Genomic DNA, 25,306 nt, shown 5'->3' with positions numbered 1-25,306 from the left:
CACATTTCCACATAAAACTGAAGTTGCTACTGACCAAATTGCTTAGTACAGCATCAGTATAGTTATCCTAAGTATGAATTACCTGCCAATGGATAAATTAAACCAATTAGTGAAAAGTAAATTATTCAGTAAGTGTCTTAGTGAATGAACATGAACGTAACATAGTGTGTGACCTGTGGAAAGTAAATAAAAATAAAGTATTATACAAACTGCACCAACTAATGAAACATACTTGGTAAGGAATGAAATAAGCTGCTTGTCAGTTTTATATATTTTTGCATATCACAGAAGTACATAAATGGTGAGTCCTGGTTTCAGCTGGGATAGAGTTAATTGTCTTCCTAGTAGTTGGTATAGTGCTATGTTTTGGGTTCAGTATGAGGAGAATGTTGATAACAAACTGATGTTTTCAGTTGTTGCCAAGTAATGTTTATACTAAGTCAAGGATTTTTCAGTTTCTCATGCCCAGCCAGCGAAGGCTGGAGGGGCACAAGAAGTTGGGAATGGAAACAGCCAGAGCAACTGACCCAAACTGGCCAAAGAGGTATTACACACCATGTGATGTCAAGCCCAGTATATAAACTGGCGGGAGTGCGGGTGGGGGGATCGTCGCTCAGGGACTAACTGGGCATTGACGGTGGGTGGTGAGCAATTGCATTGTGCATCATTTGCATATTCCAATCCTTTTATTATTACTATGGTAATTTTATTAGTGTTATCATTATCATTATTAGTTTCTTCTTTTCTGTTCTATTAAACCATTCTTATCTCAACCCACGAGTTTTACTTCTTTTTCCTGATTTTCTCCCCCATCCCACTGGGGGGGGGGGGAGTGAGTGAGTGGCTGCGTGGTGCTTAGTTGCTGGCTGGAGTTAAACCATGACATGGTGTTCGGTAGATTTTAAAAGATTTGAAGAATGCAGATAATGTTCTCAGTATTGATATCTATTAGTAACTATTTCCTCTACATTGTATGAGCATTGTAAAAAATTCTTTAGGACCTATTGCTCCTGAAAAAAATTGTATAACAGCCTAAACTGTATGGACATGAATACCGGTAGTGAAGAAAGTGAAGGTATTTAGTCAAAGTAACATACTCATATCAATTGGAAGATGGAGTTTAATGTTTGATTAGTTATCTAGGTTAAAAGTGTTCAGCAATGGAACATGCGATTGACTACTTCCTTGATGTCACTCTACCAAGTATAAAGAATAAAAGGCTGTGGGGAGCTATTTTGTTTCAAATAGCTTTTTTTTTTACTTATGTATATTTACATACATATATCCCAAGTAAATATATATATATAACTTATGAAGCTCAGGAACACTAATCTTAATATTGTTTGAAGGTTTCCTGGTGGTCTGAAGTTTGTGTGAGTTCTTGCAGCCTTGATCAGGAAGCCTAAGAGTTTGTGCTGCAGCAAAGACATGCTTCCTCCTGGGAGCTTCTCCTGGTGATACTAATTTCTGTCTGCTGACTGTAGGCAAAGTCAAGATGACTAACTTCGTCTGGATGCCTAATTGTATATGACACTATGGCATGTGTAGAATGACATATATATTGTGTAGAAATCTTAGATTAATTTCAAATTTAATCCCAAAGAGATTTTGCTCTTTGTTATCTTACAACATCTTGAAACCATACCAGATCTCTCCAACGTAGTGGTGTAAATAGTGGGAAGACTTCAGCCCAAGATACTTTCCATATAAATTCAAATTTAGACAGGAATACCCGTAATGAAATATCATGTCATCAAAGTTGATCTATTTTCAAGTAAAATAATAGCAATAGCAATGATTTACTTCAGGATAATGGCTTGAGATCCTGAATGAGGGCAGGGACACATGCTACTCGTATGCATATGTTGTCCATACATGTAGTAAAAAGATTCTTTTTGCCAAAACCTATAGGAATAATTCAACAGAATAACTTATTTTTAACAGTTCATGCCAAAATATTAAACTGTTCAAATAACTACAGAATCCAAATGGGAAAACTTAGGGAAGCTAAAATGACTTTTCTATGATTGTACAAACACAAATCTAAAATTATTAAGTAAAGGGAAGCAATAACTCTTGGTTTACTTTTTCCCATGATGTCATTTTCAACATAGGTGTGGTTAAAATATCTCTTTTATATTTATTTTGTTTTTACAATATTATTACGTGGAAGCAGTTTGCTTTTAGTTAGGATTGCAACCAGAAACATTTCATTATAAAGCCCTATTTTTTCTCTATTCAATTGTGAAAAATTAGTTTTGTCTGAAAATTTCCAGAATTATTATAACTACCAAACATGTTTCTGTAGATACTGAAGAAAATAGGTCATACTCTTTTCTTAAGTCTGACTTTATAGGAGATTTTCTAATTCTAATAAAAATTGACTTCTAACGTAAACATTCTATTGATTCAAATGTCATAAACCTATTTCCATTTTTTTAAACTAAATATGTAATTAAATACTGCTATTAGTTGCTGCATAATACATATTATAGGTCCAATCCTGCATCTGTTGAATTATGCTTCTTGGAGATCGTGGGCCTGATACGATTGTCCTGTCCTGTGGAATTTCATTGCAGACAGCACCGAGCAATGCCAATGATAGTCTTTGTGCCTTGTATAGGCATTGATGGCTGTGAAGTATTGGCATCAATCATTGTTGTAAATTATGATCGGGCTACATCTTGCACTCATATTGTGCTTAATTTGCAGATGTATAAATAATTGTATAGCACAGCGATAAACTGAGTCTGTAAGTGTTCTCTTCCATATTTTTCACAGGAAGCAGCCCTTGTATAGCACTAATAAATTAGATATCTAGTTAGAAAAATGGTACACTTTTGTCTTCTACCACACATCTCTCACTGTCAAATAAAATAAGGGTTGTACAGGCATTGCCAGTTTGATTTGTGGACAGGACTTTGCACCTGTTCACTGCATAAATCAGCAATCACGTACTCAAAGACATGCATGTTAATGCATGGGAAAATGAGGGCACAGATACAGAGTGCATAGACTAATGTTCCATACATAATTGTAGTGCTCATTTTGCAATCTCAGTGGTATTTTTGTGTAATTTTATTTGGTTGTAATTTTTTTAATTAAGTCAAGTACACAGAAAAAACCAGAAATTTCCCTCCACCTTGGTCATAAATAAAGTGGGATCAGGAGTTGTGCAACACAGACCACTAGCATTTGAAACTATCTGAATAACTGTTAGAAATAACAGATTACAGGTTTCTGTAAATCTGGGATGAATAAGAGTGTAAATTCTTGGAAAGTGAGAGCACCCAACTAAAGATTGCCAGTCTTGACTTAAAGGTGCTGAATGCTGGAGAACTCACAATGTTCCTACTTATTTTTACAATGATTGATAACTGCCACTGGTAAAATGGGTTCCTCATTTCCAGTGGGAACTGGTACAGTTTCTCACCAGCGGATCTTGCTGTGCTCCTATCTGGTAGAAGGAAGTGCCAGGTACTACCAGAAATTTTATCTCCAGATGGGCACTTGCAGGCTGTGATCAAATCACCTCTTAACCTCATTGATAAGAAAAATAAATTGACCTTGTTACATCTCTTATGTAATCCACACGGGTAGAATTACAACCCTTTTTTTTTTCAATCTTCAAGTAAGTTTCTGAAACATTGACAGAATTAGCAGCTTCCTAAGTAACTACTCTTTACTTCTGCTTGTAATTCCATTTATCATACACCCAAAGGGCTGTAGGAACAGCCTACTCTGATGACTCATATTTAGCTGATTATCCATGAGGTCCCAGGTACCTCTTCCAAGTTCACTGATTTCCTGAATGCAGTTTTTCATCTTGTGTGTGACCTACATTTGTTTCATTGCATTTGCCATATTGGAATATCAGTAAGTCTGCTTTAATGATGTGACTCAGTTTGTTCCATATAATTTATTCTTATTATTGGTTACTGTTCTATCAGTTTTTCGGCATCCACAATTTTCTGCAGCAAAAAGTGTCTATTTTCTTTGGCATTTCTCATAAAGATACTGAATAGCATTGAAAGAACAGCAAACCCACTCGGAAATACACTGAAAATACCCATACTGAATACTGATTGTGTATCTCCAAGTTTTCAGATCTCCAGTTTTTAATTATTTTATATGTTTAATACTTTGTTCTGTTCTTTTATGGCTGTCAGTGGGCAGTCCTCAGCTAGTACAAATCTTCAGGTTAGTTAATTATGAATATCATTTGTTGGTGTAAATATCAGATGGGACTGTCCTGGTGACCTGTTCAGCTGCACCAGACATTCCTATTTTATTCCTTTGCTTTTTTAAAATCAATGTTTTCTCTTTTTTTAATGCATTTCCTCTCTTAAAATGACCAAAGATGATATTGCCATCAGTTGTTCAATTTTACTTTAATGTCATATACAAAATATCCGTTCTACATTGCAACTTAATATATTTTATATAAAATCAAATGTACAGTATCTTAAATTTGTTTAAATAGTATTACAAACATAACTTTCAGGAGGAGTCAGTCCTGGAGTGATGCAGTCTTTTTTTAATTACAGTTCCTTTTGATATCCCTGCTGTTCAGTAAAAAATCCAGCTTAGATTCTAGAAGGATTTGTATGAGCTCAGGTTTGGTTTCTATCAAAGCAAAAATATACTCCCAGATTATTTTTTTTTCAGCTTTGTGTCCCCTACACAGCTAGATAAAATCCTGTGCTGGGGTGTCCAGTTTGAATGTTATTTGCCATCATCTGCTTCAGAGCTCATCTTCATCCGATAAAGCGTCAAGGTAATCTGTATCAACGTACAAGAGAAATCCAGAAAACAAACTGTCTGCCCACGTTGGATCAGAAAAGAGACCGTTTTGGTCAGTGTAGAAGATCTCAAGCCATACTTCGTCTTCTGGCTGAAGGTAGATCACTGTGGATCCAGAAGCTACATCGTGGTTGCCTGTGTTCGCATCAAATGTCTTTATCCGGTACTTCCCATTGTGAACCAGCCCAATTGCAAGATGCTTGTTTGCTAAGGTGATATCATAAGAAAAATAATAAATCCCTGGGATGGCACAAATAAACTTCCCTGTGGAAGGGTTGTAATGCTCCCCCTCATTGAAGAGGACTTTATTGAATACAATTGGTAATCTTTCCTCTGGGTAGCTGGTGGTGATGCCAACAGAAAAGGCAGATTTCAGCACTATCTTTCCACACTTACAGACCCCTGGTGCACCTGGCTCTCCTCGGTCTCCTTTATCTCCCTTAGGTCCAGGTGGTCCAGCTGGACCTACTTCACCTTTGGCACCAGTCAATCCTCCAGGTCCTTTTTTACCAGACTGACCTTGGTCTCCTTTCTCTCCAGCTGGTCCTAATGGCCCAGTCTTTCCTCTTAAACCTTCAAAAACATTTTAAGTTAGTTAATCGTTGCACATATCATCTCAGTAAATGATTGTGTGGGCTATTGTGTATGCCTGAACAAACAAGAAAAACACAGTCAGAATTTCAAAATACTCCAAAAATACTTTCAAAATCTTCTAGTAAGCTTGCAAAAGGAATGGCAGGTTGGAACAGAGGACCAGGGTCCACAGCCCAGAGGTCCTTTGTTTCTATATTCCTCCTTTTCTTCATACATCTTGATTACACACTGAAAAATTTTATATGGAGTCAGTCCATTGCTGACTGAACTATGGGCACTGCTGATGGAAAGGACCACAGCATGGCTACCCATATAATGATACTTGTGCACCAAATATCTCCTACTATTTGAGCATTTTTAGTGTGTACCTAAATACCTGTTATTTGACTGTTTATTTGACACCACACATGCTTCATTTTTCACAAACTACTTCTTAGCATCTATGCGCAGGAAGGCTATGCATTGACATTTATTTACACAGATTTCAGTATATGCATATTAAGACATAGCTAAAATATATCTGCATATTTTCTTTCTCTCACTAGATATACATGCATCACACTTAAACCCACACAGGCACATACACACATTTATCATACATATATATATATATATATGTATAACAGTGACAATGAAAGGTTATACTTTGTTGTACTAATGTGTTAGGTTACACAAGTATTCAATACCTGCACTCCCTTTTTCACCTTTTTCTCCCTTCCTGCCATCTCTACCATCTCTTCCTGGAAGACCAATGCGTCCGTGTGGCCCCGGGGATCCGCTGGCTCCGGGGGGACCTGCAGGGCCTGGCAAACCAGGGATGCTACAGATGTATCTGGTGTAGTAATTTTCTCCTTTGAACTGGCTTTGAAGAGGTTGTTCGCTTGTGTAGATGGCAAAACTTGTAATGTAAAGCAACACAAACATCCTTGGATCTGGGAAAAATACATACAAATAAGACTATTTATGCATATTATGGCACTCTAGTCACATGCAGATGGCTCTGAATATGCTAATAAGTGTGACACTGCGGTGCATTACACACAGGTATGTGTGCAGAGAACAACCTGGGATTTCTGCATTACCAGAATCCATGTAGGAGGCAAGGAGGAAAGTCTGTCAGCTTGGACCTTCTTCTGGTCACCATATATGTTACTGTATGTCTTTCAAGTAGCTTGTAGACTGACATAGTATAACTGGCAAATACCAGCTTTTTTGGACCAAGTTTTGACATGTTTAAAAAAGAATCTGGATTTTTCAATGCAAAGCCCTTTGCTTGCATAGTTTATTTTGCCTCTAGGACCTCTATAAACTTTGCAGAGAAAAGCCCTCTTGCTGGAGAGAGTTATATCTGTGCTAGGAGGATGTGCCTGCAGGAGCAGTCTTTTCTAGTGAGGACAAAGCTTACACCTTCATTTCATTTTGAAATTTGCTCTTATGGTTGTGAATGAATCTCCAACCTGAATAACCACAGAAGAAGCTTGCTGAGCCTGCAGAAGGGATACCAGTAAGAGAGCTGAAGCATCGGTGCCTGGCTAGAAACCCTGATGACCATAGCACAAATATGTGTGACCACCCTAATCAGTCAGGTCAAATCAGGCAGCTGCCCTGCAGGGAATGGATGGAGTGTGAATGGGCTGCTAACCGGTTGGGTTTTTTTAAGCTTGGCTTGGACTGTCATATGAAATGAACTGTGTTGCAGTATCTTGCAAGAAAATTGTTTAAAGCTTTATATATAATATCTGGGTGTTCTCATAAACAATTGAATGTCAATTGGATTTCCCTGTTCCACTACACACTGGGAGACTAAGGAAAAAACACTGTACAAACAGTAACATGCGGAGGAGTTGCAGTACCTGCTGCTGTACAAAGGCGTCTTAAATTACTGTTGCATTCGCAGGGAGCCAGTCATGGGTCAGGTGAGATTTTGCAAGTCAAGCTGTTTTTTCTAGTTCCTTTGCTGGCTTCTCAGAAGATTTGTGGGGTTTTTTTGTTGGAGTTGTCCATTCCTTCAGAGCTAATTTAAAGCATTCAAGGAAATCAGAGTCCACTGGTTTCTGTGGGGAGAAAAAGAAGAAATGGAGTAGAGGATTCAGAAAAGTATTTGTGTAAAATACCATCTACCTTTTTTCACTGTGAAACTCAGATTCATTCTCAGAGTTAAAGAAGTTGCAAAGTGAATTAGTCTAGAAATAGTTGTTCCCATTCCCTTCACTGTGATACTGATTGGCATTGACTAGTTGATTTAAAAACCCAAACCGTTACATTTATTTGCAGTTCATGATATATCAGCTGGTATACAGCATCGTCAAATCTATTCAGCAGGGAAGAAGGCCAGCATATACACATAAACATACACATACACAGTCTTTATGAAGAATCTTTTTTGTTTTACAGAACAGAAAATTAGAAACTGTTTTGGTATCAATGGAAGTGCAGAAAAAAAGCACGAAAATATTGTAGTTGCAGAAAAATAAATAATGCTCCAAAATTCTCTTCAGTGATGTATATTCTGCTTTTCATATTAAGCATCTTGAATCAAATTGGCAGAAACTGAACTATTAATTTTGCTGTCATATGATAAAGCCTTACAGTACAGTCAGGCACAACAGCCTCCAAGAGCAGATTAACAGATGAATGCTTAATATTACAGCAGAGCAGCAAATGATAACTCCAGTGCAATAGCTACAAGCACAAACTTCACAGCGACGTTGGCTCTGATGTACTACCGAGTGTACCCAAATAAAGCTTGCGGATTTTCATAGGACTTAAAGCAGGGACAACAAAGCTTTCTGCTGAGAAGAACAACTTTAAGCGCTTAGCCAGCAGGGAGCTGCTTGCAGGGAGTTCATGCCCAAGTCTACATATGCATTTTACACAAAGCTGATGGATAAGAAGCACACACAACCTAAGGATCAAGGACTGGAACAAAACCTGCCCTTTGCCAGATGAAAGCCTGAATCAGTAGGCTAGGTGTTCCCACGCTGTGTTGCACGTAAACCAAGCAAAAACAGTCTCAACAACTGCTGGTTTTGCCTATGTCCAGGATCTTTTACATATCAGAGTAAGCGCCTTCACACAGCTGCTCCTGTCACTGGCTGGCCAGGAACTTACTGATGCGTGAAGCTGGCTCCAGCTCCCAGACCTCCCCTGCTGTTCTTCTCATGTGCCTACAGGAAATTAATTAGTCTGGGACATGTGTTTCTGCTAAGGCCATGGGAAAAAAGTCATTTGGGAAAGGTGAGGGCAATGGGGTTGTTGAGCTAGGGATGTGCCTTAGATGGCTGGGGCATTGTGGCTGGAGAACCAGTTTGGGAAGGAGAAGGCATAGAGGGGAAAACGTGGAGCTCTCAGCTATGGGTTGGGGGACTTAAGGAGTGATGGGGCTGCGAAGCAGAATGGTGGGACTGCAGGAAGAGGAACAGAGGTAGTCTTGGGAGGAAATGGTGATGATGTTCAGGTGATAACGTTTACAATCCTGAATTTAGGCTTGGGGGGAATACAGAAGGCTGCTTCCAACAGTGGTACCCAACAAATGACATTTGGGAAACCATGCATTAGGCCACAGAATCAGGACTTCTCTTGCCCTGTGACTTCAGACTCTTGCATTTCTTCCTGTGTAATGGTCCAGTTTTAAAAGGAAGGGTGGAAGGTGCTTCTCTTTGTTATTGCAGCAGTCTCTTGGAAAGTGTGAATCTCCTCGAACTAAGGAAGGATGTACAGCATGGAACCCATGCCCCCTGTTTCCTGGTGAGTGCTCTAAAATGTAAATTGTAATGTTAAAGGTGGATGATAACATATGGCCATGCTTTCGAAATTTCAGGCTGAATTAGGAGGCCAAAATCAGAGATTTCAGTTCACCTGGGCTTATGAAGTTAGAGGGTGGAATACACCTCCCAGATCACTTTCTCGGGAGTCACCTATGTTGCAGTGAAATACCTGATCACAGAGAGTTAACTGGTAGGCAGAAAGTAAGTAATAAATTACACTTTGGTCCTGGCTTCTGATTGTCCTTTTCAAAGATACAAACTTTTGTCCATAAACTGGGGTAGGAAACAGTGTCATTTATATATGCCAAATAATTTTTCTTCAGGGAAGAACAACATTTGAGGAATTCATTCTTTTTTCCAAATATTGAAAGCCAGAACAAGCACATGGTATTCTTGTTCACAACAATAACAATCATCTTCATCAAAACCATCACCAAAAATAATAATGAGAATGGTATGAACACAGGGTTAGAATAATGTTATTCCAAGTTTATAAAATGGCATTTCAATAGGTTCCAAATCCACTAGGTAGAGCAAGAGTGCACGCCAAGGCATTCACTGGAAGGTGATGGACATGCTGATCAGTTCTAATGTGCACTGATTTCTGGAACAGCTTTTCAAGGTGAGGGTGGTAGATTCATTAGTTCCATCACTGTTCAAATTGCACGAGCAGCATAATCACTGCCCTTGTGCATAAACCCAAAAGATCATCTGATTCATTCAATATTGGAAAAATATTAAAAAAGCTATTCTGGACCCAATACCTTGTTGCAGTCTGTTAAGTTGACAGATGTAAATAGTCGAAAGAAGCATGAAAAGCAGTGTGGCCAGTAGGTTGAGGGAGGTCATTCTGCCCCTCTACTCCACTCTGGTGAGACCCCACCTGCAGTACTGCATCCAGCTCTGGGGTCCTCAGCACAGGAAAGACATGGACCTGTTGAAGCGGGTCCAGAGGAGGGCTACAAAAATCATCAGAGGACAGGCTGAGACAGTTGGGGTTGTTCAGCTGGAGAGAGAAGGCTCCAAGGAGACCTTATTGCAGCCTTCTAGTACTTAAAGGGGGCTTATAAGAAACATGGGGACAGACTTTTTAGTAGGGCAAGGGGTAATGGTTTTAAACTAAAAGAGGGTAGATTCAGACTAGATATAAGAAAGAAATTTTTTACAATGAGGATGGTGAAACACTGGAACAGGTTGAAAAGAGAGGTGGTAGATGCCCCATCCCTGGAAACATTCAAGGTCAGGTTGGACGGGGCTCTGAGCAACTTGATCCAGTTGAATGTGTCCCTGGTGTCCCTGCTTACTGCTGGGGGGGGAGGGGGGGGAGGGGTTGGTCTACATCACCTTTAAAGGTCCCTTCCAACCCAAACTATTCTATGCTTTTATGATTCTATGATCAACCTTGAGAAGATAAGTCTGTATGTTACATTCCCATAGAAGCTAGGTGCTGGGCAAAGGGTCTTTAACATCAAGCTTTTAGGAAATCTCACTTCTTTACTCACTTCGTGATCAGACTATGTCATTAACATTTTTTTTGTGCTTAGGAATTAAGGGATTGTAGCAAATTCCCAGTTTTGAGACTCCCTGGTATATGATCTAATCTTCCTCCCTTGTCCAGCTATGCAGGTCTTAATTCTAAAACTTACTAATTGTCATTGTTTAGAAACAATCCTAGAAGATTTCCGATGAATCTGTTATAAATAAAAGCTGGGTCAAAAGCCAGTAATTATTAGTCACAAGTTATCCTGGCTGTGTTCTTACTTTTGTCTTCCCTTGCTAGCTTTGAATTCACTTCCAATACATATGCACAACTATTTGAGAAGGAGAAGATGTGTTTTAACCTCCTTGTGCAAAAAAGATGTAGCTGAGAAGTAGCGATGCTCCTGGGCCTTTTCTGTCTGCAGCACTGGCAATGGCTTAGTGGTGCAGAACAAGATAGTCTGTACATCCTCTGGCTCTCCAATAGCAAAGGCCCATACTACCTCACATTGCTACCTTGCATCCCCACTGTGGGATGTACAGACCTTCCCCAGCTCTCCCATCCAGGAGTTCTGTGGTAAGAGAAACAAGGTGGAGAAGGAGGTAATAAGTCAGGATGAGAAGCAGAGAGAGACACCCTCAACAATTAAGTTGAAATCTCACTACCTATGCCTGGCTTTTCCCTCTCAAAACATGATCCACAAAAATCATTTGTGTCCACATGCCTGAAGGGTCCAACCTACCATTCAGTTTGCCACCACCACCGACCTTTCTACAAAGCCTCGGAAACAGTGGCTTGTAGTTTAGCATGCCATGCTCTGCAGTTTCTTTGCACTGTGTGATTTTTATGCTATTTAAAATATAAGTTTTAATTATGGATTTTTTTCCCAGGTATTTTACATTGATCATTCACCTTCAGTTGGGCACAGGTTTATGCATCTCCCTGCTTGTTTCGTGTTAGGGGGACTATGCTGGTCTTCCAGAGCTCTGCCTTTAAGACTGTGCCTTACTCTAGGGAATCAAGATGACAGCTGGCCACCACCACACTCCTTGGGTTAGCTACACAATCCAGCAATCTTCACATAGCTTTACATTGTCATTACTTCCCTTGTGTAAGAAGGGGAGAGTGACCTGACACTTCTTGAGCAGTCTGCACTTTTAATTCCCAGTCTCAGAATGGCTGATGGTGCCCAAAGGGATCAATCAGCCAGTGAGAAGGAACATTAGCTAAATATTTCTGAGAAAACAATCCTTAAAGGCCTTATTAGCAATGCTGACATTTAATGGTCTCACTCACTTAAGTTTGTACTCAGTCACGTTTGATCAGTCTCCTTTATAACTACATTGAATGGAGTCAGATTCTTCAACCACGTCTCAAGCCTTCACAAAAAAATAGAGCGCTTATAATCAAGACCAGAAGTTCAGTGTGTTTGATTTTCAAAATATCAAAGGAGTGGGAGTAATTTTATTTCTCAGTGTCTGACTTGAAGCACAGTCTCTCTGGTTCCAGCCATTCCCATTATTTGGAAGGCTGTCTTTACTAAAAATGCCGTAGAAGCTGGTAAAGGCGTGTATCAGTGAGATAGCCTGACTCAGCTGGGGGGAATTTTAACATGAGGGCTGGCAGGCGAAGCAGCTTCACTGCCAGCCATACCAGAACACACAAATAAATGAAACCTGACAGAATTTGTCTTGACAGAGAGCCGAGAAGCTAGGCCAGTTGCTTACAGTTGGCAATTAGCATGGAGACAATAACATGTTTGCTTGCAGTGTAGTGAAAAATGGCCAGGAATTAACACTGGAGGACTCAGGATACAAGTGTCCCTACACTTCAGGTACAGGCTTCTTTGAAAGGTTTTCTCTATTTTCTTAAAATAAAAAAAACCCCAAACAACAAAAGAGACAGGAACCATAAATCACAAGCTGTCTTCAGGGATGACCTGTAATTTGCAGGGTTGGAATCTGAACTGAAGTAAAGCATGTGGAAGTATGTAGGCATCTAAAGATGTGGATAGATGCCTGGAGCAGTGTGCCCATCTGCCATGGAGTGTCTTTCAGTTCAGGCAGGCTTCCTCTTCTTGGTTCCTTCCCAGCCCTTGCCAGGAGAATTTCCATCTCCTATCTTAGATCATTGATAGAAGAGAAATGGAGAACAGACTAGGAAAACCATTCTGGATGGCATGGAAAGAGGAAAAACAGAGGGCGCAAAAAGAAAATGTCAGACTGCAAGGCACACGAGGACAAACAAGAGCAAAAGTCATAGATTATCACCATGAGTCACAGGGGATAGACTTCCACTGCCTCGTGCCTTGTGCTCACTTGTGTTCACACCAGGGCTTTGTGAGCAAAAGTCCATGAAGAGCTCCCATCATGAGAGCAATCACTCTGCACAGGGGTGAGTGATGGGGACCAGCCAGCAAAGCGAGCTCAGGACACACATAGCAAGAACAACTTTGAGAACTTTGCTGGATTTCTGGCTGAATATGTTCTAGTCCCTGGGCATGGCTTAATTCTCATCCCCTCAAGGTAAATGTTATTTATGAGATCACAGACACCTCTGAAGATGGATCCTCCTTCACCCAGTTGCTCCATTGGTGACAGCATATTGTACCAAAGAACAGTGTTCACTATTTAAAAAGATAATCGTGCAGGGAAGAAAGCTTCTAGACCCTGAAAGGGACACTCCTCCCCCAGCACATTGTTTTCTTCTGGAAATTCATGAAATGATATCACCCAGGCACTGTGCCTTTCTGGGAACCCTACGGAAAAGGGCCTCCAGTCAGGGACTACATTCTACATGAAACTAGGCAAAGACCAAAGGAGCAATTTAAATGCTTGGGCAGGACTAAGCTGGTTGATTTCCCCTCAAGCAAGTTGGGGAAGGCTCCCATAAACTTCTCTGCCAGAGGAGCAGTGGAGGCTGTGACCTGGGGCAGGGAGCAGCCGTGTTCAGCTGAGTGGCAACCTCTTGTCCTTGTTCTGCTGTACATGGACATCTGTCCAGGCTTGACACAAGTGAATTTTTTCACACTGCAAACAGTCATCGTTAAGTTGGCAATATTTTTAAGTGTACAAAGGGTCTCTCTGCACTGGTGTTGCAACACAGCATGCCATTAGCTTTTCCAAGAGGGGAACTGGAAATTTTGCCTACATGGGCAAATCCCCAGCTAGAAACGGCTTGCTAAACACTGTGGTCCCTTCAATCCAGGCGATATTGTAAACAGTCCTTAACATACCGGGGAGTGCAAAGGTAGGATAAAGTATAAATTTTCTAACTTCAAAATTTGGATAAGTATGTGTGTCTGACAAGACTGTGGAGAACTAATTAGTTGTTATTTATGTGACACCTAGAAGATGGAAGACATTGTAAAAGCCCTATAGTATGAATTTAATAATCTTAAACCACTCTGAATTTTATTACTGACAGTTTATATGTTGCAGCACGAAAGCAGGAATTTCTGAAGTGCTCCATGCTAGCCAAGCTGTGCTCCCAGCAATGGCAGAACTGCACAACAGAGCTCAGATAATACCAGTACTGAAAAAAACTCACCACAGCTCCCAGGTTCCTGCTTGAGAACCTTCAAAAGACAACTGCACAATTGTGCATTTGAAAATTGACTTAGAAAATCAGCATTCTGGAATTAAATATTCCTGGGTAAGAAGTAACTCTGTGGTGCTAAGACCTTTGGGCTGAATTTACAGAAGTTCCTTTAAGTTCCAGCTTTTACATAGGACTTTCACACGTAGAAAATACATCCTGGGGGGAATTGGGTACCTACGTCCAAATGAATGAACCATAAAACCTGTGACATACCAACCGGAGCACGAGAGGCTGCCTTAGCCTAGAGTTTCTGAAGAAGGTCTCTTCAGGTACATCTGCAGGAGCAGCGCTGTGCAGCACAGGTACTCAGGACAGCGATGTGAGGCCCAGGCGGTGCACACCTGGCGTGGCTCAATGCCCAAGCAACGTGCAGCCATGCAAATACTGCTACCTTTCTTGCAGGACTATGTCCACGGGGTACTGCACTATCCACTGCCCAGAGTTAGCCGCATGATCTCCACCTTCTGGCCCTTGGTACACTGTTGGCATGTTCAGGAGCACCAAAGAGAGAGCCTCAGCATGAAACCGAAGAGTCAAACTTAAGGGAGACGTTGTAGCTGTGAAGCTGAATCTCACAGAGGTGCAAGTCTTCGGAGGTTGTGTCTCATCAGCACAAATGATAAATGCATTTAAAAAGCCTAAGCCTTACTGTGAATCATTAGGGCTTGAACTTCTGAAAGCCTAATGCCTTTTGAAAATGGCATGAGAACTTTGAAGCCTCATGTGCTTTTCAAAATGCCACCCACATTAATATATGTCCCCAGCCTCTGGGACTGCCTGCCAGGCTCTCATGTCAACCTCGGTGGTCTCCTCCACACTGGTGCTCTAAATTGTCAGTACAGGAGATAAAAATCTGGCCTCAAAATCAGCATACTTTCCTGACTGTGGCTGTTCTGAGAAAAATCCTGCTCTTGTGGAGTGAGTCTACCTCAAAGCTATTACTTCAACAGTTATTACTTCTATATTTGTACTGGAATAGAAAAAGGAGAATTTGGCCTGGTTTAGTCACATGTGTGATTGTTATGGTTAATGTCAGATTCTGGAGATTGGAGCCAGGAAGATATAAAAATAGAATGAAATTTATGTAATGTTTGCTTTTGGGTAATAGCACGGTTTTTAAGTATGCTTCTTCCTGATTAAATCAAACCTTTAAATAACAACTTGATTTTCAGTGAGGTTGACCTCTTTGTGAGACTGAAGGACATGCACATTAGAAAGACAGCTCTAAACAGTTTGGAGCTTTAAAATAAAATTCCATTTAAATTCTGTATGGTATGGTATTTTCTTATCTAAACAAAGACTTGTGTTTCCACAGAAGAGCAGAAGGGACAATGCATCCTGCCTCCCATCAGGCTTCACAGGAACACCAGCTGCACCCAAGCTCACCCTCTGGCAACCCCATCGGTCCCCAGCAAGTACTCACACAGGACCTGCGTTTCTGCTTGATGGGCCTGAAGCTCTACAGTTTCACATCTTGTGGAGTTATTTGTGTCGGGCAAGGGCTGGCTGCTCCCCGGGGCTGGGAGTGATGGAGTTCCCCACAGGGTTGCAGGGCAGGGTCTCGCCAGCCAGAGCCCATCCCATCACCCCAGCAGGGACCAGGGTGGCCTTGAAGCCAGACCAGGACCTCGTGGGGACCGTGGGTGGGGGTCAGCTGGGCTGAAATGGAGTCCTGGACCGTGGGCAGGGTGGTGGGACGCCCAGGAGAGGCTGGCAGGGACAGTCAGGGATGTCAGTGCCCTCATGGCTCTGACAGTTTGTACTTGTTCAAAGAGGAAAAAAGCGTTGTGATCCCAATCTGGCAGCATGAGTCTGCTCTATGCATATGGAAGTAACCATTTTCAGCACAAGGCATTCAAAGGTCTGTTTAATTCCACATGGATTCTTACCCCTCTCCCCACTGCAGCATGTGCTGAGACATATAGCCAACTCGCGTCCTTCAGGATTTGTTCTTGCTTTCATCAGTTTCCTGATGAGGACCATTTCTATGGTGGACTGGATTTGCAGGGTCTCCATCTGAGTTGTTTGGGTTTTTTTAATACATAAACTGCTATCTGTTGTCAAGATACAAGTGTCAAGCTTGCTTATTTGAAGAAATGTTTGGATTGTTCTTACAACACATTGAAAAATATGAAATCTGTTATAAGAATGTCTTGTTATTGAAGTAACACTGACACTAATCTTTTTTCCTCTGTATTTCTGACTTGGACATTTCAGGCAGGCAGCTTTAAATCTCCAGAAAGAAAGCTTATGAAGAAAAAAAAGTATTATCTTCTTTATTTGTTTTCTAATTTGTACAAGCCTTGAAAGTTAAAACCTCATGCTGTTGTACAGAGCTATGGAGAGTCTATCAATCTGTTTTGCTAACTACTATAGCCTACTGTATATCCTACTTGCAATATATCCTAACAAGTCTTTAAAAAGCATAAGATATTGAGAAGAGCTTTGTCTTCTTTTGTTTGACACAAATTTGTCTGACAAATTCACTTAGAAGAATGACAGTTTTTCCTGTGATATGATAACTTCAATTTGATACACATAATAATTTGTCAGCCTGATTCTGGGCATACTGAAATCAAATGCAAATCTCTCTTTTGTTAATGGTGTTTCATCAGATTCACAGAGAGGAAGAAAGAAAACAGAGCACAGAGTTTTCTTTCAGGAGATCTTATTTCTGTTCCTCAATCAGAAATGTCTATTCCATGGCAATTATTTAATCATACATGCTTCTGTTTCTTCATCAGTAAAAAAACATCAATAATATCAAGTATAATATTGCTCTGCTGATGTAAAAGCAGGTTATTTCAAAAGCACTTTTCAGATTTTGCTTTTCTTAAGTAATTGTGAATTGCTGTTTCATATTTCAAATCAGTTCTCTTATGGGAGATTAAAATGGATGAAATCAGCATAATACCTCCAGTTTTTCAGTACAGTGCAGATGATGTCTAGTGTCTGATATCTGGTCATTTCTGACTTTGTAACAGAGCATCAGCCATACTCCTGTTTATCATTAAGAACAAAATTTGGGTCTCACGTAGTTGGGCTAGCTCTTTGAAACTACGCGCCTTGTATTCATGTTTGGCCTTGAAGGTGTTTTCTCACTTAAGTACTTGCAACAATAATTTGCCTGTTTTTTGAAATCTGCCCTATCTGGGAAGTGTTTGTTTCCTTGGGTTCCTCCAGGGAATAGCACGAAGAAGCTGCAGCTGTCAGTCAACTTGCCACTCTTCACTAGGAAAGTCTGACCTTTGGCTAGTAAGGAGTGGGCTTTACCTTGACTTTGTTCTGCATGTGTATGATGCTTCAGGGTCGTAAGTGCGCATTCCTGGATGCTCTGAAGGTCACAGAGTGTTTAGCAACCAATTTAATTTCATTTTCACTTGAATTTGCCCTGATCTCAGCCTGCCAACAAGTCCCATCTAACCTTGAACCACGGGGTGTTAGAGTCACCCTAGGAGGTCCCCAGTCCAGCTAGTCTTCTCCGTGTTGATTAAGATGCCACTGTGTAGCAAATAGCATAGATGGAGACGTCTTACCCAAATGCAGCATGCTGAGGTTAGTCCACATAGCCAGTAAACATACATTTGGGTGGACCCTAAACTGTGTGGCACGCTGTGCCCTGGGGGTACCAGCTGGATTGCCCGGACACGGCACCAGAGGGGTTTCTTTGGGGAAGGAGTAAACAGGACACACAGGTAGCAGAGAGTCTCTTCCACAGATGACACTGTCTTGGGGTGCACCTGCAGTGAACACAGCCCACGGTAGTGGTATGTGGTAGGTTATACCAAAGACTGCGTATTTCTTAAAAAGAAAAGTGGTTATAGATAACCTTCTTTGCAATTCCATAATCGGTGAATATGACTTTGCCTTATTGTAGTATCTAGAGTTTTGCTCAGGCTTCTCATTCAAGTATCTACTGATATAATTTACAATGATGACAATAAAGTCAGTGTTATTTTACAGTTGCAACTCCATGGCAACTGTCTGCCATGAGCCTTTTTGCATTTCAAACAGTAACCTTGATTTAAATTTATTTCTTAAGAAATTTGGGCTGGTCTAAGACAAACAGTATGCCAGAATCACTTCTAATGATCTGTCCCCATAAAATTTCCTTACATAATTTTTACTACAAATAAAATATATCAAAAAAGAGGAGTCATGCAAGGCTTAGAGCAGGTTAACTTCAAGCTTCCATCAGGGTAAAGGGTTTTGCAATTTCCACTTTAATGGAAACCTACAGAGGTTCAGAATGTATTGACTTGCAAATAAAGTTGAAAATACATAAAACATAGAGAAGCTTTCTCTTGCCTTGGTTAAAATGACCTTTCCTTTCAGCGATAAAACTATCGAAGTTTTATGGCATGGAATCAAGATATAAAACTGAAAAAATTTCTTATAATTTAAAGTCTCTCAGATCAGTTCAGGCAGTTGCTTTTCCCTCAGCCAGGGCATAATATTATCACAGACAAGTGTGTGGATGTGTGCATGTGTGTGCGTGCATACAGATACACATCTGTACCTTTACCAGCCAAAGGGGTCTTGTTCTCCCTTAGCTTTTCTTCAAGGCCCTGGAGTGCGGTGAATGCATTTTATGTCAAAGATATTATTAAAGAGTTTTTTTCTATTTGACTTTGACCGATGGAGTTAATTTTCTTTAATACAGATCTATTCTCTGATGGCCTGAATTAACGATGTACTTAGATTTGTGTCTAGCTGATAAACAGTAAGCTGGCATGTAATAAGCTGTTTTGTTGTTTTTATCTTTATGATAGGTATCTTCATTGGGCACTGCAGAAAGTTCTATTTTGATATCTGTGATTTTGTTTATTGCTTAAAATACACATTATGTCTTGAACAGGATAATTGCAATTGAACACTCTCCTATGCTCAAACATCATGTCTTTCTTGCTTAGAATTCTCCTTTTCTTTCTGTGAGATGCTGTGATTTCTTCTGAGACTTCTGTTTTTCCTCTGTCTTTGAGGAATTTTGAATGTATATATGTGCGCATATATATATATCTGTGTACACGCACTGTAAAGTTAAAAAAATAAGTTTTACAAATTTATCAGCTCATGGGGGAGAATATTGAAACACTTCATTTGGAGACCATTTTATTGGCATAGCTTCTTTCTTACAGTTTTTGTGTATTTGGTTTATTTTGTTAATGCATGAAACTAGGTCTCTGCAGAAGTTCATAAGCCACTGCTCTTCCTTCTCCGTAAAATTAATTGGTGTCCCAGTTTGTTCTCTTGGGGAAATTATGAAGTCATCTGTAACAGTCATTTCATTATGTCTTGGTTTTGGGATTAATGTTACATATGAATGACTCTGGTAAATACGATCCAAAGCCCTTCTAGCCCTGTACCCTCGCTCTCCAGCAGTGTCCTACAGGACAGGGAGACTTTTCTGCTTGTCCCAAGGATGTGGGAAGCGCGCAGCGGTGCGTGCCGGGAGGTTATCTTCCTGCTGCCAGTGCTCTGCAGCTGAGGTCTTCTGAACTGGAGATATTCTCTGAGTCTTTGCTTTCTGTCAGCCTTGCTGAACTCTTTATCCATAAACTTGGAAAGAGTTTAAACTCTGGCTTTTCACAACATTTCTCATTGGTAAATTTGTTGGATTAATTATGCACAGAATGCATTTGTCTGCCTTAAACATTTTTGTCTCCCTTAAATCTTTTTGAGTGATAATTTAATTTGATTCCCTCTATTCCTTGCATTATAACAGACAGTGATTAACCTGCTCCTTAGTATGTTATCTTTCTCAGCAAAGCAGTAACCTTGGACTCCTTATGATTGCCACAAATATTTCCTTGTTGAATATTTTTACTTTACAATTAAAACTTCTGGTGGTTATATGGTCCACTAAATTGTAGGAGCCATCTGCTCTTTTCCTCTAGTGTATTAACGTTAGTAAGCAAGATTCTGAATGACATACAAGAGCAGCTTTCATGTTATGTCCTCAGATCAGTGTAAACCCATCATCTCTAACTAAAATGCAAAAGTACAGCTGCAAAAAATGCAGCTGCCTGAGACTGTTATCTGGCCTCTGTGAAAGACATACAATGTGGGACAGAAATCTCCCCACTATAGCGATTGTCATCCTGCTAGACTTAAAAGCCAAGAAAAGTAGTAAAAAGTAAATATAATGTTGTCCAGGAGACTTCAGTGACTCTTATAGAAAGAAAAAAACCCCTTGAATTCATCAAGGCTGCATAAACTCTCATGTGTTTGCTACAGACAGCTGAAAGGACAGTCTTCCTGACACTCTATAAAATAGTGCTTTCGTTGGCACACTTTTAACAAAACAATTATGTTTTCTTCATACAGATGTGTCTCATTATTATTCAAAAGCAAGTTTGTTTATTTATCTGTTTTAAGCACAGAATGCCAGATTATAGAGACTCTTGCTTTGCTCTCCATGAGTAGCCAGCTGAACGCAGCAGTGTCACTGATGACCGCATGTCCTCACAGCCACCATGCTGGCTTGGTTATGGGGTGATGACGTTTGCCATTCCCTGTCAGGGTGGCTCTCCTCCTCCTCCTCCTTCTCCTCCTCCTCCTCCTGTGCCTGCTGGCTCAGAGCTCCCCTCTCCTTGCTGGGCTCCTGGCACCGCTGAGCTCTCCTACCAGCATCAGGAGCCCAAAGGACAAAATCTGTCCTGCTCCCAACAGGCATATGGGGAAAAGACCCTTTTCCCCTTTGTTCCCTGTCTATCGGGATGGGGATTCCTCTGGGTTTTCTCTTTCATTGCAGGCACTGAGGATGGAGGTCGGGGGAAGGAGAGATGCAGCAGTGTGCGAAGCCCGGGGGCAGCCAGGGCCATCCTGGGGCACCTCTGAATGTCCCTGCAGATTGCCACCATGTCCACAGGGGACAGAGAGAAAGGGTCGCCTGTCTGGAGAGCGGTGTGGTGTCAGGGAGGTGGCCGTGCGAGGGCTTGTCCCCCGCTGCGTGGTGCTCCAGCTGGCCCAGATGTAAGATGGCTGGGAAAAGTCCTTGAATGGAAATCTCAGATGTGGAACTTGTTTTTCCTGCCAGAAGTCTGGCCGAAGTAGACCGTTTGTTGTAGTGAACGTTCAAGCGGCGGTGAGCCCAGATATCACAGTCACTTCTCCCTGTTTGAGGTCTATCTTCAACCCACGATAGGGATGCCGTGTGCCTGCGGTTACAGAAGAGGGACCTGTTGGGAGCTCACAGGGTGTGGGGTACAGCCCCAGCTCCCACGCACCGCCGCTGCCCTCCCCTCGTTTGCGGACTTTTGAAGACTAGTCCTCTCTTTCGAACCCTGGGAACAGAGATGCTCTGCAGGTGGTACCACTTGTGCAGAAGTAATCGCAGCCAAAACAGCCTCCTCTCCAGAGGCCCTCGACTGTGGAGAAAGGGCAATAATGACTCACCACCTATTAGCAAGCGGAGTGGGTTTGGCAAAAACAAAGGATCCTTTTAAGCGAGGAGGTTGTTCTGTTTTGGAGCTTCATCTGTAAGCTGTGGGGTTTCTTTTTTCTATCATTTTTTAAACCTTTCCTCTTTCTGCCCTCTTGGTGGGTGCCACAGTGCGGGCCAGGGAGAGCCAGGCCGTCTGCAGCTCTTTCTGTGCCCCGAAGCACAACGACCTGGAGACGGACGGGCAGCTGAGACCTGCTGTGTGTGGTGGGCACATGGAAACGATGCTGCTGCCGTTTCCAAACGACAAACGGTCAGTAGCTCCTGGGTTTTGCACGGTTTTGTTTTGATGTCTCTAAGGGAAAAATGAATGTAGCCAGAGAATAAAGCAAGAGGTTGTGCAAGTCTCTCTGCAATAAGCAAAAGGGGAGTTTGTGCTCTCGCCTGGAGAAGATCTGCTTTCCAAGAGCCAGGGGCAGCTTCTCCAAGGAGCAGCAGGGCATGGTTGAGGCTCCTCAGCCTTCTCACCTGCAACAGCAGCTAAAACCCACAGCGGGGAGAGGCCAGATGGAGGCTTTGTTCAGCATCCTTCTTGCCCATGAGCTTGTACCACTTCCCAGAAACAGCAGACAGCTCAGGAACCCCGAGATTTCCCTGTCTGCCTATGTACGTTCCTGTTTACTGCCCTAGTCTAGTCCGAATACCAGGAAAAGGCCAAGGAAACATGAAGTCCAATCTGACTGTTTGATGAGTGACCAGTATGATTCTCTCCATAAAAACAACAGAAATTTTGTAAAGGGCATCTGTTCCCTTCTGTTCGTTGCTTGCCCCTTGCTGTGCCCTGTCTGTGTAGGATAAAGTAGCTCCAGCGTATCAGGGAGTTTTAATGCTCATGGTCTTCCCTCATTCTTCTGATTTACTTTTACTGCAGGCTAAAGCTTGTAAACCTTTGACTCCTGTTTACAAATAGGCAGCCTGGATAACATTAGCAAACATAAACAGTACTCTCCCTGAAAATCGCATTTTAAACACAGATTTGTAAAGACCAATTTTATCTCTACCATCTGTAACTAGTTAAAATTCCAATTGTTTTTCTAAAAAAGGATTTTCACAATGGATAGTAAGCATGAGGTAGATTAAAAGTAATCTAAATTGTAGGTTTTTATTAAGAGTTTGGAAAAAATCTATTAGAGACCTGGGTTATCTGCAGCCTCCAAATGGTGCTGAAAAAATGGTAGTGCTCTCAGTTGTCATAGGTGATTTTTTTCTTTTAAGCTGTATGATATGTTTTTCTAACATTTATGCACAAACTTGCATTGGTTTATCTTCAAATAATTTAGTTAAAGAAATACCACATCCTCAGTGGACACCTTAATTGATCTAGAATCAACCAATTTATTTTTATTTGGTCTAAGCTGGAATAAGGAGTTATATAAACTAAGGATATAGTCAGGCTATATAAACTAAGGATATAGTCAGGCTCTTGCTGCAGAAATATGAATGCCAATTTAAATTTAACTATCCCTCTGCAGTTTGGTACTGCTGTTCTGCCGGGGCTCCCTTTCTTTGTAGATTAGCCACTTCCATAAGCTGTTTAACCCATCCGACACTGCATTAAATCATATGGGAAGCATTTGCCTGCTTTGCTATCCAGTACTGTTGTGTAGGGAAGCATAAGAGCCTGATGGGTAAGGGAAGGGTTCCCAGGCAGTAAATGGCTGACCAGAGCACCGTACAGTGTAAACCATTCCTACACTCATTGGACCCCCTGGAATCAGTTGTTTCAGCTGAGACACTGGGCTTTGCAAGGCTGCAGGCACACGGTCCTCCCGCTGCCCTTTCTGCAGCTGTGACCACCTTGGGCAGGAGATCTCAGCGGGTGGCAACTTCGTAAAGCACCTCATCAGGATTCACCAGACGTGTTTGTCAAAAGTTTAAGGTGCTAGCATGGTTGATACGTTCTCCTTTCCTTCCGGCCACTTTGCGGATGGGGCAGGTGAAGCCAATTTTTATCCACTGCCATTGTTTGCTAGGTGAATGGGAGCCAAAGCGCTGAAAGTGTCCAGATGGGTGCTTGCGCTGGTCTAATTAAATCAGTTTTGAAACATATCTTTAGGCTGTGGACAGATGTTCATTTTGTAGAGAGCTGTGCCAGATGAAGATTACAAGCCACGCTGCTGGAGGTTATTGCCCTCGCAGCTCCGCTGGCACAGCCGTCCCAGATCCTCTTCAGCTTAAACAGGGTGCAGACAGGCACCTCAGGTGGTGATGGCTGGAGAGGTCATCACCTGCCTGCCCACACGGGCCTCCTTGGCACAGCACCAGCTCTGCTGAGTGCTCCAAAGTGCATCTCCTGGCCTCCTTCGGTCAAAAGGAACCAGGTTGGCCTGTACAGTGGCAATAAGAGAGCTCCTGTTTGCTTGTTGTGTCTGACAAGGAGCGGGGAGCCCTAACTGGCCAGGGGACCGTGGGAGCACAGGGGACAAGCTTGGGCTGGCACAGCTGGATCTGGAGGAGGCCAACTGTTTGCAGCCCTCCTGCGCTGGGGTGGGAGCAGAAACGTGTCCTGCTGCCGGAGCCATGAAGGGTGCCCTGTGGGCGAGGAGTTTTGGGGAGTGGCAGGGAACTCAACCGCTTTGGGCTGCTCACTTACTAAGGTCATGGCATTGGCTTGAGCTAGGGCCGCGGGGGTTGACGAAGGATTGTCAAAGGCTGTCCAATCCAAACAAGGAAGCTTTTCTCATCAAGCTGTTATATTTTTACCAAATGTGTTAATGTGTGTACAGGCAAAGTATGCACAATCTTGACCAAGTCTGGTGAGCTGCTAGTTTCACTTAGCCAAAACTATCTTTGCAGAAGGTATTAAACTCTTTATGTACCACTAAGGTCAACTGTGACAAATTAACATGCTTTTTGTGTCTTAAACCCTATCCGCATTAGGAACTATCATATTTGTTCTCATGACAATTCTCAGTTAAAATGTGTTAGCTCAAAAGCACCTTAAATGCCTTACAAAAACATCTACGTGGCCATGACCTTAGCTATTGAGCTGACCTGTTTTCAAGGATGCTAAGTTTATGTTTTCTTCCCATTGTTCAACAGTTGCTTATTATTAAAGAAGGCAGGTAGTGCTGTTTCCACTGAAGAGTAGGAAAAACATCACTACTGCTGATGGTGCTGTCTGGCTTTCCTTAACTCTCCGAGCCAGTTTTTAATTAAGCATACATAATGCAGTCCTTCCTTGCTAGGGGAATATTTCTTTTGATTGCACTTTTAAAGATCATGATTACATGCAGAAATCAGTCCCTATCTGTGTTTTTCGAGAAGTGAATCAAAAAGACGGCTGAAAATAACTCCAGGTCCAAGCCCCATCCCCGAGGTCTTGCCTGTGCATTGCTTGTCTTCCCCGCAGGTGGTCAGCCCGGCAGAGCAGCCAGCTCCGTTCTCCAAGGCGCCCGGTTGTGTCCACCTCCTCAGGAAACAAATGACTAATCTTCTGTGTATATAAGCTACTATTATTTATCGTTTGTTTCATCAGTCCCTGCAGTTTCCTTCGCACTCTCCAAGCAATGAAGAAACCATGTTCCCTATTCCACATAAACATGGCATTTATGTAAGTTGAGAGTGCTCCTGAGAATATCCATTTACTTAACTCTGTTTTCAGGCCTCTTCTTGCTG

General features: G+C 41.8%; 1 protein-coding gene across 3 annotated transcripts in view; it reads right to left on the bottom strand.

Annotated features, from left to right (window-relative positions):
• The window catches only part of LOC142029050 (complement C1q tumor necrosis factor-related protein 7), a 127,248-nt gene that overhangs the window by 71,030 nt on the left and 30,912 nt on the right, over positions 1-25,306 (bottom strand). For all 3 annotated transcript variants that reach the window (XM_075023338.1, XM_075023328.1, XM_075023343.1), the window contains exons 2-4: positions 7,251-7,451; positions 6,084-6,329; positions 4,379-5,376 (exon numbers count right to left, since the gene is read on the bottom strand). In XM_075023338.1, the coding sequence (XP_074879439.1) occupies positions 4,745-5,376; positions 6,084-6,321 (870 nt within the window). In that variant the 5' untranslated portion in view covers positions 6,322-6,329; positions 7,251-7,451 and the 3' untranslated portion in view covers positions 4,379-4,744. Of the gene's footprint in view, positions 5,377-6,083; positions 6,330-7,250; positions 7,452-25,306 lie in introns of those variants that run through there.

Source organism: Buteo buteo, chromosome 1 (assembly GCF_964188355.1).
Source record: "Buteo buteo chromosome 1, bButBut1.hap1.1, whole genome shotgun sequence".
Taxonomy (NCBI): domain Eukaryota; kingdom Metazoa; phylum Chordata; class Aves; order Accipitriformes; family Accipitridae; genus Buteo; species Buteo buteo.
Note: the sequence above shows the minus strand (reverse complement) of the source record. Positions and strands in the feature narration are given on the sequence as shown.